The following is a 12,529-nucleotide window of genomic DNA, read 5'->3' as shown; positions in this document are numbered from 1 at the left end:
TTTCTGTGCCTCCCTCTCTCTCTGCCCCTCCTCCACTCACATTCTGTCTCTCTCTCTCAGAAATGAATAAATGTTAAAAAAATGTTTTTTAATTCAGTGAGATGCAAGATAACACAGACAACTAAATGAAATAAAAAAATACTTGAAAAAAATTTAAAAATGTAATGAAGAAATGAAAACCATAAAAAAGAACCAAACAGAAATCCTTAAGTGTAAGGATATAATGACAGAAGTGAAAATTCAGTAGAGAATTTCATCAGCAGACTTTAGCATGAAGAATCAGAAAATAAAGACAGGTCATTTAGAATATATAGAGAAACAAAAATTAAAAAGAAAAAAGTGAAAAAGTATATGGAATCTACATGACACCATCAAGTGAATGAATATATTTCAACTTGGGAGTCCCAGAAGGAGAGGAGAGAAAGAAAAGGGAAGAAAGTTTATTTAAAGAAATAATGGCTGAGGAGTGCCTCGGTGGTTTAGTTGGTTGAGCATCTGACTCTTGATATCAGCTCAGGTCATGATGAAATATATTTTCAAGAAATAATGGCTGAACATTACCTGAATCCTAGAAGGGATGTGGACATCCATATGCATGAAGCTCAAAGGACCCCAATCAAGATTACTCTGAGATAGATTACACAAATCATCAAACATTAAAGACAGGGAATATATATATATATATATATGTTGCGTGTATCCTTTGAATCAGTATTTTTGTATCCTTTGGGTAAATACTTAGTAGTGCAATTGCTGGGTCAGAGGATAGTTCTGTTTTTAACTTTTTTTTTCTTAAGTTTATTTATTTATTTTGAGAAAAAGCATGCCTACAAGCAGGGGAGGGGCAGAGAGAGAGAATCACAAACAGGCTCTGGGCTGTTAGTGCATGAGATCATGACCAGAGCCAAAACCAAGAGTCAGATGCTTAACTGACTGAGGCACCCAGGCACTCCTCTATTTTTAACTTTTTGAAGAACCTCCAAACTATTTTCCAGAATGGGTGCACCAGTTTGCATTCCCACCAACAGTGTTAAGAGGGCTTCCCTTTCTCTCCATCCTTATTAACACCTGTTGTTTCCTGTGTTGTTAATTTTAGCCAATTTGACTGGTGTGAGGTGACATCCTCACAGTAGTTTTGATTTGTATTTCTCTGATGATGAGTGATGTTGAGCATCTTTTCATGTCTGTGTTGGCCATCTGTATATCTTCTTTGGAAAGATGTCTACTTATGTCTTCTGCTCATTTTTTAACTGGATTTTTGGGGTGTTGGGTTGTGTAAGTTCTTTATATATTTTGGATACTAACCCTTTATTAAACCCACTTTGTCACTTGTTATTGATATTTCATCTCTATGAAGCTCTGACTCTTGCCATTGTGTATAAATTCAGTTACACAATTTACATCTTTTGCCTCTGCCTTCTTTCACTTAGAATATGTTATGAATGTTCATCCATATGGTAATGTGTCAGTATTTCATGCCTTTCTGAGGATGAATAATATTCTGTTGTAGGTAGACATTACATTTTGTTTATTCACCAGTTGATGGGCATTTATTTGGGTTGCTTGAACTTTGGGGCTATTATGAATAATGCTGGTATGAACATTTCTGTACAAGTCTTTCTGTAAAAACATGTTTTCAGTTCTCGTGTATATGCCTGGGGTGGAGTTGCTAGTTCATACAATAACCTGTGTTTAACTTTTTCAAGAACCCATAAACTATTTCTCAAAGTTTGTGTTCCTACTGGCAAAGTATATTTCCAGTTTCTCCACATCTTTGTCAACACTTGTTAGTGTCTATTTTATTACAGCCATACTGCTGAGTGTAGAATGGTGTCTCTTTGTGGGTTTGGTTTGCATTTCTCTAAAGACTAATGATGAGCATCTTTTCATGTGTTTATTAGCCATTTGTATATCTCTTTTGGAGAAATGGCAATTCCAATACTTTGCCCATTTTTAAAATTGGACTTTTTACTGAGTTGGAAGAGTTAGTTATATATTCTGGATAGTATCCCTTATCAAATATGTGATTTTCAAATATTTTCTCATATTCTAACAATTGCCTTTTCACTTTTTTGATAATGTCCTCTGAAGCACCAAAGGTTTTAATTTTGATCAAGGTCAGTTAATCTCTTTTTTTCTCTAGTTGTTTATGATTTTGATGTCCTATCTAAGAAACCATTGCTTAATCCAAAGTCACGAAGATTTAGGTCTATGATTTCTTCTAAGAGTTTTATACTTTTGCTCTTACAATTAGGTATATAGTACATATGAGTTAATTTTTATACGTGGTGTGAGGTACAGGTCCAGAATCATTCTTTTGCATGTGGATGTCCAGTTGTCCCAACACCATTTGCTAAAAGGACTATTTTTTCCCCACTGTTGTGTCTTTTTGGTCCCCTTATCAAAAATCTGAACCTGATTTTAGAAAACCAAAACTGGGTGGCTCAGTCGGTTAAGCCTCTGATTTCAGCTTAGGTCATGATCTCGCAGTCCGTGGGCTCGAGCCCCACGTTGGGCTCTGTCCTGACAGCTGGGAGCCTGGAGCCTGCTTCAGAATCTCTGTATCGCTGTCTCTCTGCCCCTCCCCAGCTCGCTCTCTCTCTCTCTCTCTCAGAAATAAAAAATTAGATCATTTAAAATGCAGTACGGTTGTTGGCATTTTAAGGTACCATGACTGATTTTTTTTTTAATGTGACCTATTCTTGGTAACACAATTGCCACTTCCTCTTATTTTGTTTTTAAATACATTTTCACCTATTTATTTATTGGTTGCTTCAAAGCAAAGCACAATGCTTTGTGTTGAAGTAAATAAATATTGCCAGCCAGAGTATTGACATTGAGAGACTTTGTGCCTGTGGTTCAGTATTTCAAGTCTCAGAAGGATGAGGTTTATTTTATGTTGTATGGATACAGAATTAGACCGTCGGTTACCATATCACGCTGAGCAACTTTGACATTTCTCTAAGGAAGCTCTGCTGAAACCTGCTTCTCCTGTGCCAGGAAATATCATTTAACAGGGTGAAAGTTCACTGGGACAATTTAAGGCAGCAGATCTCAGGTGTGGTAGCAGCTGTTGTGTAGGACATGACATACTTTATAAGAACAGAAACACTATTATCTGGACTCCCAAGGGACATTTAGAGAAAGTCATGCCCACGGAGTCCCATTCCAGGAAAATGTACTCGAGCACTTATTTATTGGCAGTGATCACTAACTGAGATTCCATCTGGCAAAATGTGGATTTTTCTGTGTCCCAGAAAGTTGGGGAACAATTATGTAAGTTGTCTCAAAGAGTTTATTTTTAGCCAGTTTTTATGGAGAAATTTCAGTCCCTCAGTCTTTATAAATTTACTTTTTTTAAGAAAAAATAGGGGTTCCTGGGTGGCTCAGTCAATTAAGCATCTGACTCTTGATTTTGACTTAGGTCATGATCTCATGGTTTGTGAGTTCGAGCCCCACCTTGGGCTGTATGTTGACAGTGTGGAGCCTGCTTGGGATTCTCCCCTTTCTCTCCTCCCCTTCCCTCCCCCTCCCCTCCCCCTCCCCTCCCCCTCCCCCTCCCTCTCCCTCTCCATTGATTATAAACTTTAAAAAAATTAGAGAAAGCTTTTGTATGAATTTCTACAGAACTGTGTATTCATGTACCATGAAATATAATCACTTGTCTTTCAATTTGAAATCATTAGCCTTTCTGGTGAATGTTCTATATCTTATTTTCTATATTAGGATTGTTAGAATTAATAAAATCAGAGCCATCAGGCGGGTGAGGAAGGGCAGCTGAGTAATGCATCTCCAGGTGTTGAGGCCTGGGAACCCTGCCTCATTGTTAAAGCAGCGTGCTCCCTGTCATTCCACCTCTGTAGGATGTTAGAACCTGAGTAAATGAACCCTCTGAGCCATCTGAGAGTCCGGCAAGGCTGGTCAGATATATTTTAATGAAGTAAGCCAGTACACAGTTTTAAAAGCATGATCCACCATTAGAATTAAACCAATTAGATAATTTCTGTCCCTGTGGGATTTTTTTTTCAGCAATCTTTTACTATAGACAAGTCTAATAACTGAGAAAACAATTACGTTGATTTTCTTATTTTTTTTTTTATTTTGGCCTTAAGCAATGCAAGCAGGTTTATTTCTGTTGTTAACGAAGGAAATAGTTTACCTAACTAGAAATTCCCTGTTCCACTTAGCTTGAGCCTGTTCTGAGTGTCACTGTTTTGATTTCTAAAATAAATCCTTTATAAGGTTTTAATAATTATCCTTAAATACCGTAAGATGGTTTTTTTTACATAAAAACAAGTGACAGCCCACCTCCCATTTCCATATATTAACTTCTTAATAAAAGGAATATAGTTAAGAATGCCACTTAAAGCATAATTTTTCCATCTTTTTTCTATCTTCCTCTTTCTCTCAACAGCCCACCCCAACCACTTCCTTCCCCCATTGCAACTACAAATGGCTGCTGCTGCTGCTACTACTCACACACACACACATACACACACACACACACACACACACACACACACACACACACACAATGTTGACTCACGATAGCAGAAGAGGTTTGTTCTGGTCCAGTGTATGTCTTTGGTTCAGACAAGCATTATAAGATATTATAAGCATACACACTCATCTAAGTGTAAACCTCAGACCAAAAGAAAAGAAAGGATTCTTTATTTCCTGATGCTCATTGATAATATATATCAATGGGTAATTATAATACTTTATAATCTTTAAGAGTTATTATATAGTGGAAATGCTATGGCGTTCAGATGCTGGCTTCATGTCAGCCACTTACTAGCTGAGTGTTCAAGTTAATTAACTTCTTCAGATCCACATCTAATAAAATGAGCACAGCATAGATTCTTAAGAAATGCTAATTGCCTTACATATACTACCTCTCCAGTTCCTACCCACCGCCCCCTTTTTGTGTGTGTGACATTTGTTGTAGATGATGATGATGATGTTTTCTGATGAGCCCTGGAATTCACTGGTATTATTTTTTACTTATTTTTTTTTAGAGAGCACGAGAGGAGGTGGGGAGAGAGAGAGAATGAGAATTATCTTAAGCAGGCCCATGCTCAGTACGGAGCCCGATTCGGCTCGATCCCACAACCCTGGATCATGACCTGAGCCAAAATAAGAGTTGGACACTCAGCTGACTGAGCCACCCAGGCGCCTGAGGAATTCACTGGTATTCTAACACAGATTGCCAAAGAGCAAGTTTAATCAGGATCCTGTGCAGCAATACCAGAATATCTAAATGGTACATACTGTGAAAATATTGGTTTCATGACTATAAAAAACTCCTATCAGATTTAGTCATTACCATTTATGAGGACTGTGTGACTGTCTTGTGAAAGGTGTTGCTCCTTAGTCCATTTTACAAAGATTGATAAAAATATGAGGAAGAAACCTTGTTTAAGAAGCACCTTGTTACCAAACTTGTAAGAAAGACATTACTTTAATATGTCATTTTGTCTTAGGAAATAATCAGTCTGATTTTAAAACAATATATGAAAACAAACTAATGTGGCCAAGAAATGTTCTTAGTTCTTTGTTTCAAATTGATGTTGAAACTGAAGCAAATGAAGCCACATCATTTTTGGAGCAATTGTTGCTCTTGATAGCACAAGGGCAAACACACATAGAACCAAGCTCTTGGAATCTGCTGAAGAAATTATGTAAGAAAATTAGAAGTCCGCAAGCCAGCTGAATTGTAGAAAAAGAAATAGACAATCCAGGAGAAACTGGATAATGTAAAATGCTTAAAAGCTTTCAGAAGTTTTATGGGGCACCTGGGTGGCTCATTTGGTTAAGTGTCCTACTTCAGCTCAAGTCATGATCTCACAGTTCATGAGTTTGAGCCCCATGTAGGGCTCTGTGCTGACAGCTCAGAGCCTGGAACCTGCTTAGGATTCTGTGTCTCCCTCTCTGTCTGCCCACTGACCTGCTTACACTCTGTCTCTGGCTCTCAAAAAGTGAATAAACGTTAAAAAATTAAAATTAAAAAAAAAAAGCTTTCAGAAGTCTGGGATAGAATCCTACTTTTTACATCGCAGTGATTGCACAGCAATGCATGAACTCTGATTTATTTCTTTTGTCAGTTACTGGTTATCATTCTTTATTTGAACCTACATGAGGTGTCTACTTTATCTTAAGTGTTAGCCTACAATGGGAAATGTTAAAAACTGGATGGAAATATTGCTCAACAAATTAAAATCCAATTAAAGTAGCTATGCTTCAGTTTCTGGAAGAGTGTTCGGTTTATCAGTTAATTCATTCAGCACTTATTAAGTGTCTATTTTGTGTAGTGGCTATAGCAGAAATGGAGTCCTTATCCTGCAGATCTTATATTCCAGTACGGAAATAATATATAGGTTCAAATAATAATAAAACTGGGGCAGGGTGGGGGGGTATAAATAATATTAGAGATGCATAGGGCTGTACAAATTGAAAAGGGAAAATAAATTTCTTTTAACTGGCCAAAGCCTGATGTATGCATGGAATTTTTCCAGAAGAAAATGGAACGGGAAATATTCCAGACAGGGAACAGCATGAACACATGTTTGGGGTAGAAGAGTTTAGAGCAGATTAAGAAATAGTGTCCAGGTTTGTCTGGAGTGATTTCTTTAAGAAGTATAAGCAGATGAACTGGAGGGGTAGATTGAGGTTAATTGGTGGAGAGTCTTAGTCATTATGTTAAAGAATTGGGGTTCATCAAAAAGATGGTTTGGAGGTAATGAAGGTTTCTAGCAGAAGAGTGAGTGAGCAGATTACAATCCCAGTAGGAAACTCCCTGACAGTGAAATGTATGCATTGGAGATCTTGGAGATCAGGTGAATGGAGGCAGAAGGATCATTCTCATACTGCAAATGACCAAGGTCAGGTAATTAAAGAGACAGGACAGTCAACAGCTTGAAGGAGAGGCGAGGGAGGAGGAATAAAGATGACTCACTCTTTGAATCTGATTCATAAAGAGAATAACAACGTCATTAACAAGAGGGGCCAGGAGGAGGAGAAATTTGGGGATAAGATAATATGAGGCCTTGGAAGTGTTGATTAGGATAATAGTACTAATAATGATTTAGCACTTAGTGATTTGCCAGGCACTATTCTTCATGTTTTACGTATGTGATCTCATTTATTCTTCAGAGCAACTTCAGAGCTTTTTATATAGCCTGCCCAAGTTTACACTGCTCATCTGTTGTAGAGTCTGGATCCAATCCCCAGGAGCGTATTTCCAGAGCACAGCTTATTAAGCCCTAATAAAATGTCTGTACTGAATGGTGCTGGGCTAGAAAGCAAGGTGTGGAGGGGATAAGAGAGAAGGAAGGACAAATGAAATAAAAGGAGAATGGAGTAATCAAGGACATGTGGGGAATCCCCAGGAAAGATTACAGGGAACCAGAAACTTTCAGAAAACCAAAGGTGGATGTTTCTGGAAAGTTAAGAGTAGAGATTTAACAGTCCAAAGAGTATTGGTGGCCTTAAAGCAGTTTCAGAAAAGTGGTGAAGTCCCACGTCCGTTGGCATGGGGTGGGGGAGTCAGTAACTTATGCAGAAGTGGGAACAGCAGAGGTAGGTTTTGGGGAAGTCTGTCAGTGGGAGGAGGGGAAAATAGCACTGCAGCACCAGCAGGAAAGGCAGATGAGGAAAACATTTTAAGGCTAGGGGATACTTACTCAGGTTCCTATTGGAAGGGGGACAGATTTAAGATCTAGGAGAGATCAGGTTTCTTCCAGAGAAAGGAGGAAATGAAGAGATCCAAAAGGTAGATAAGAAATTGGAGTCCTGTGAATGAGACCTTTTCTGCTAGACTAGGAAGAAGTCAAATAGAGGAAGGCAAGATTGTGTGTGTGTTTGTGTGTGTGTTGTGTGTGTTGTGTATATATGGACAGCGGGGGTGCACTTAAACCCATAAGGGTAACAGGGAAGAACAAAGGTAATGACTCGCATTTGATGATCTTGGCTTCCTCAATAAATTTAGGAGGCGAGGCAGTTACTGACTGAGAGAGGTTCAGATTTGTGGCAGTGAAGATTTGTAGCAGTTTCTATGGGGATGGAGTGAAAAATCATTTAAAGATAAGTAAAAAGGTTGCCACACAGTATCGAGGTTCATGCTGAGGTTAAATAGCATGAATTTTTAGTGTCACTAGTTGCCAGGGTTATGTGACTTTCTTTTGCAATGTTTTAGCGGTCTGGCAGTAGAAAACCCAGCTGGCAGGATTTAGAGAGGGTGAAGAAGCGGAGGATGCTAGTGAGCCCATTTTAGAAATAACTAAATGCTGAGGAGAGCCAGGAATGTGCCTTTTTTTTAAAGCTGCATGCCAGTTGGTTTGGGTGCAGGTTACACTCTACAGACAGAACAGTTGTTGCTGAAGAGAAGGCTAAGGAAGAGAGGGAGGAGTGGGGGAGGCAGAAGCGTGGGAGGTAAGTGATGAACAGTAGGGCTAAGTGTGGAGCAGATGCAGTCAGGATATCAGTGTTTGGGGAGTTAGAACTGGCAGAGTCCAGGGAATGAGACTCCTGCTGCCCGACCTGAAGAACTGATACAAGGATGTTAGGAATAGAAATAGCAAAGTATTTAAGTGATCAAGGACTTTGGCAGTGGGTGTGGTAGAGAGAAAGAGCTGCAGTCCAGGTATAAATTCATCAATGATCATCAAGTAATGCCCAGAAAATAGACCGAGAGCCCAAAAGAGGAGGAATTGTTATAAATAATAGAAACTTGAAAAGGCATGTAATTGTGGAGTTCTCATGTTCGGTAATTTTTAAAAATAACCACTGATGTCTCACTAGCAATATGGCATGTTAGAGGAATACTGATATGAAGACTTAATTTATAAGGAAACATAGGTGGAATCATAGGTTAAAATATGAATGCCCCTGTTCTTTTTTTTTAAATATGAAATTTATTGTCAAATCCATACAACACCCAGTGCTCATCCCAACAGCTGCCCCCCTCAATGCCCAACGCCCCTGTTCTTCAATGTTTTATCTCTAGTATATATTAAATGCAAATTGTAGTTTGAGTTACAGCTTATGTTTATGATGCTAGGTCCTTTATTATCGAACTCCTTTTAGCCATATAGTATTGATGTGTTCATAAAACTGAGAAAAGACAAAATATTACTTCATTTGAACTTCAACTACAGTTGGCCCTTGAACAATATAAGAGTTAGGGACGCCAATCCCTGTGCAGTCAAAACACCATGCACAACTTTTGACTCCACAAAAACTTAACTACTAATGACCTACTGTTGACTGGAAGCCTTATCGATGATGTAAACAGTCGACTCACATATATTTTGTATGTTATGTATATTACACACTGTATCCTCACAATCGGGTGAGCTAGAGAAAAGAAAATGTTATTAAAATTAGTAGGAAGAGAAAATACATTTACAACACCCTACTATATTTAACCCTGCACAGTTCAAACCTGTGTTGTTCAAGGGTCCACTGTGTTTCTAAACCTATCTGTATCTTACAAAATATTTAAAAACTCCTATAGTATAGAGTAACCACTATGACATAGCAGAATTCCAGAGCAGACCTAAGAAGCTCTGAGTCCAGTTTCTGTTCTGCTACTGACTTCCTATGTAAATCTGAACAAGTTACCTAATTTTCTAGTACCTGGTTTACTCAACAATCAAATAGATATTACGGTATGTAATAGTGATTTTCTAACTCACGCGGCTTATTGAAGTGTTAAGATGTAAAGGCATTTTGAAAAATAAACTTAAGCAAAAATACAGAACTAAGTTGTTATTATAGAATCAAATTAGAATTTCCAAATCTGATATTAAAAAAGAATATACTGACAATTGCAATTAAAGTAAATTCTGGACTTAAGTCAACTTTCACTGTTTTAAGGGCTGATTTTAGTCATTGATATTTTACCTTAATATCTGAACACAAGTTTCAGGATGACTAATCCATTTTCATAAATATGGTAGAGGATTAATCAGACAATGAAATGCTTTTATTAGCGGGTATAGTAAAGGAAAGGACACATAATAAGACTTTGTGTTCTAAGTTCAGAATTATGAGTGGTCTGTGAAAAAAAAATAGGAAAAACTACAGAGGAGGAAGATACCTATTTGGACCTTTAAGACCCCACTGTTTCTCAACACCATGGACTCTGTCCCTCTGCCCTTTCTTCTTCTAAAAGCGATGCCCTGAGCTTTCTTATAACTCCTTGTAAGCTCTCGTGATATGAAAGAAATCTTTAAAAAAAACTTTTTAATGTTTATTTGAGAGAAAGAGAGCAGGGGAGGGGCAGAGAGAGAGGGAGACACAGAATCCGAAGCAGGCTCCAGGCTCCAAACCATCATCACAGAGCCCAACGTGGGGCTCGAACCCACAAAACTCTGAGATCATGACCTTAACTGAAGTCGGATGCTTAACTGACTGAGCCACCCAGGCCCCCTGAAAGAAATCTTTTAAAAATGTACTTCTCTTGTTCCTGCAGTGTATGAAATCTATGGATTAATAATTACGTTCCCCAGAACAACACTTTAGTATTCCATACTGAAGCAGAAATTGCAAGGGAAGACTGGATAATTAACAGGCAGTTAGCAGACCTTATGGAAAATTGATTTGGTGTTAGTTGTAAAAAATAAATAAATAAATAGCTAGATAGATAAATAGATCTCTAGATAAATACATAAATAAGCAACCAGTCAAAACATACTGTTGATGTTCTTAGAGGAAAATGATTATACAAATAAACACATTCAATTTTATACAGATAAAATGAAGAGATAATAAGTTGAAATAACTTCCGTGGGAGTAGACCCTTTGATCCCGAGAAGTTGAACAGTCTTAGGACATGTATTCTCCCCAGAAGTGTGAGCTACGTGCCTTGGGTGATGTCACCAGTGACTGGTAACCACCGCAGTGTAAACACACAGCAGGAAATAAATGTGGGTAGGGCAAGGGTCTAGAAGCATGCCTTCCTCCTAGAAGAATCATGCCTTCCAATGCCAGTGATTTGTTTGGATTTTTTTTTTTGAAGGAAGAGACAGGATGGAGCTCAGCTCTTGCCTTCTGTCACAGAAACCTTTAGTTTCATAGGGCAGTGTCTTCCCTTGACAAATGGATTTCCTCCTTGGCAGTCTCCGTAACACTGAAGTAAGGGGGACTCTTTGCTCTTGCTGTAGTTATTGGTTGCTCTCCCCAGACTGACAAGCTCCTCTGTGGATTTGCTAAGAGGAAAGTTTCAAGTTACCAGAATTAGGCAAGCCCACTGAGAAGCAGGAGGAGGGAGGAGCAGCAGGAGCAAAAGAAGCAGCGCCTTTAAGCACTACAACAGCTGCTCCTCTGATTGGCTGGATGGTTCAGCTGCGTCCCTGGAACAAAAGGTCAAAGTGGACTGCAGTGTAAATGTAGAGAGGCGGCCGATAAAATAGCATTGCTTGAAGAAGTTTGGAGGCTGGGAGCAGCAGCACACTGGCTAACTGCAGAGCAAGTCGCTTCTCCAGCTGTGAGGTGCAGCCTCACCCCCAAGCCCAGCTTAGCCACTGTGAGAAGACGTTTCCTGTATAGGCGGACCCAATTGGCGTGGAAGAGACAGTTGTGAGGGTCCCTGGCAAATTTATATACAAGAATGGCCTGTGAAATCATGCCTCTCCAAAGGTAGTGTTCTTTCCTGTTTGTTTTGTTTTATTCTCTTCTGTATTTTCTGAGTGGTACGAAACCATGTAACTTTGCCAATACTTGGCATCTTTTAGTCGTGTGCTGCAAACGTGTGGAGCCTGTCGTACATGATGTCCTTCCCTGAGACCAGAAGAATTTGAATATTGTACTGCTGCTTTTACTGACATTTATGCCCAATTTCTTATCTTTCTCACTTGATTGTTGTGTCCAATTATTTCCTTCCTTGAAAGAGAATAAATGTAAGAAAATATCTTTGACATCTGAAGGAAAACAGAAACTAAAGAATGTATTGAACAGGTTTATAATACAACTGAGTCAGCTTCTTAGCAATGTTGGGAAGCTGTGGCAAGCTCTCAGCTCATTTTAAAGGATGGTGATACGCTAAAGACCTTTTAAAAATGCATGTTAGGATCTCTCCTGGAGTCCAGATCTAAGCAAGGGTTTTCTGTCAATAAGTACATTGTAATACACAGACATAAATGTTAAGGAAGAATTTCCCCATAAATAATTCTAGATAGATGTATTTATATATATATATATAACACCTTTCTAAGAACTGCTATGTAAGAATGACTGAGCACACAGCTCTATTTTGTTCGTTAATGATTGTAGTATGGATTGCAGAGGGTGGGTTGGAGGAATTATACCAAAGCAAAGAAAGGTAAATTTAAACAAAGAGGCTTGTTAAAAAGAACACTGCTGGTGAATGAATAAGTGAATAATGTATTCTAGAATGTTAAAACTGGAAGTCACGTCTGTGATGACTGGAATTCAGTCCTTCAGTTTCACAGTAGGAAAACTGAGGCACAGAGGAAGTCTCAAAGTTGCCCAAGGTCACGTTTTATGATTTTTAAATTTACTTTTTCCA

At 38.5% G+C, this 12,529-nt stretch overlaps 1 protein-coding gene across 3 annotated transcripts in view; it reads left to right on the top strand.

Moving 5' to 3' along the window:
- The window catches only part of FAM13A (family with sequence similarity 13 member A), a 330,318-nt gene that overhangs the window by 211,265 nt on the left and 106,524 nt on the right, over positions 1-12,529 (top strand). The window contains exon 1 of one of the 3 annotated variants that reach the window (XM_049630876.1): positions 4,094-11,640. The exons of the other annotated variants lie outside the window; for them this stretch is intronic. Coding sequence (XP_049486833.1) covers positions 11,612-11,640 — 29 coding nt within the window. The 5' untranslated portion in view covers positions 4,094-11,611. Of the gene's footprint in view, positions 1-4,093; positions 11,641-12,529 lie in introns of those variants that run through there. 3 annotated transcript variants of the gene reach the window in all.

This window comes from Panthera uncia, chromosome B1 (genome assembly GCF_023721935.1).
Source record: "Panthera uncia isolate 11264 chromosome B1, Puncia_PCG_1.0, whole genome shotgun sequence".
Lineage (NCBI taxonomy): Eukaryota > Metazoa > Chordata > Mammalia > Carnivora > Felidae > Panthera > Panthera uncia.
This window is presented reverse-complemented; position numbering and strand designations above follow the sequence as displayed.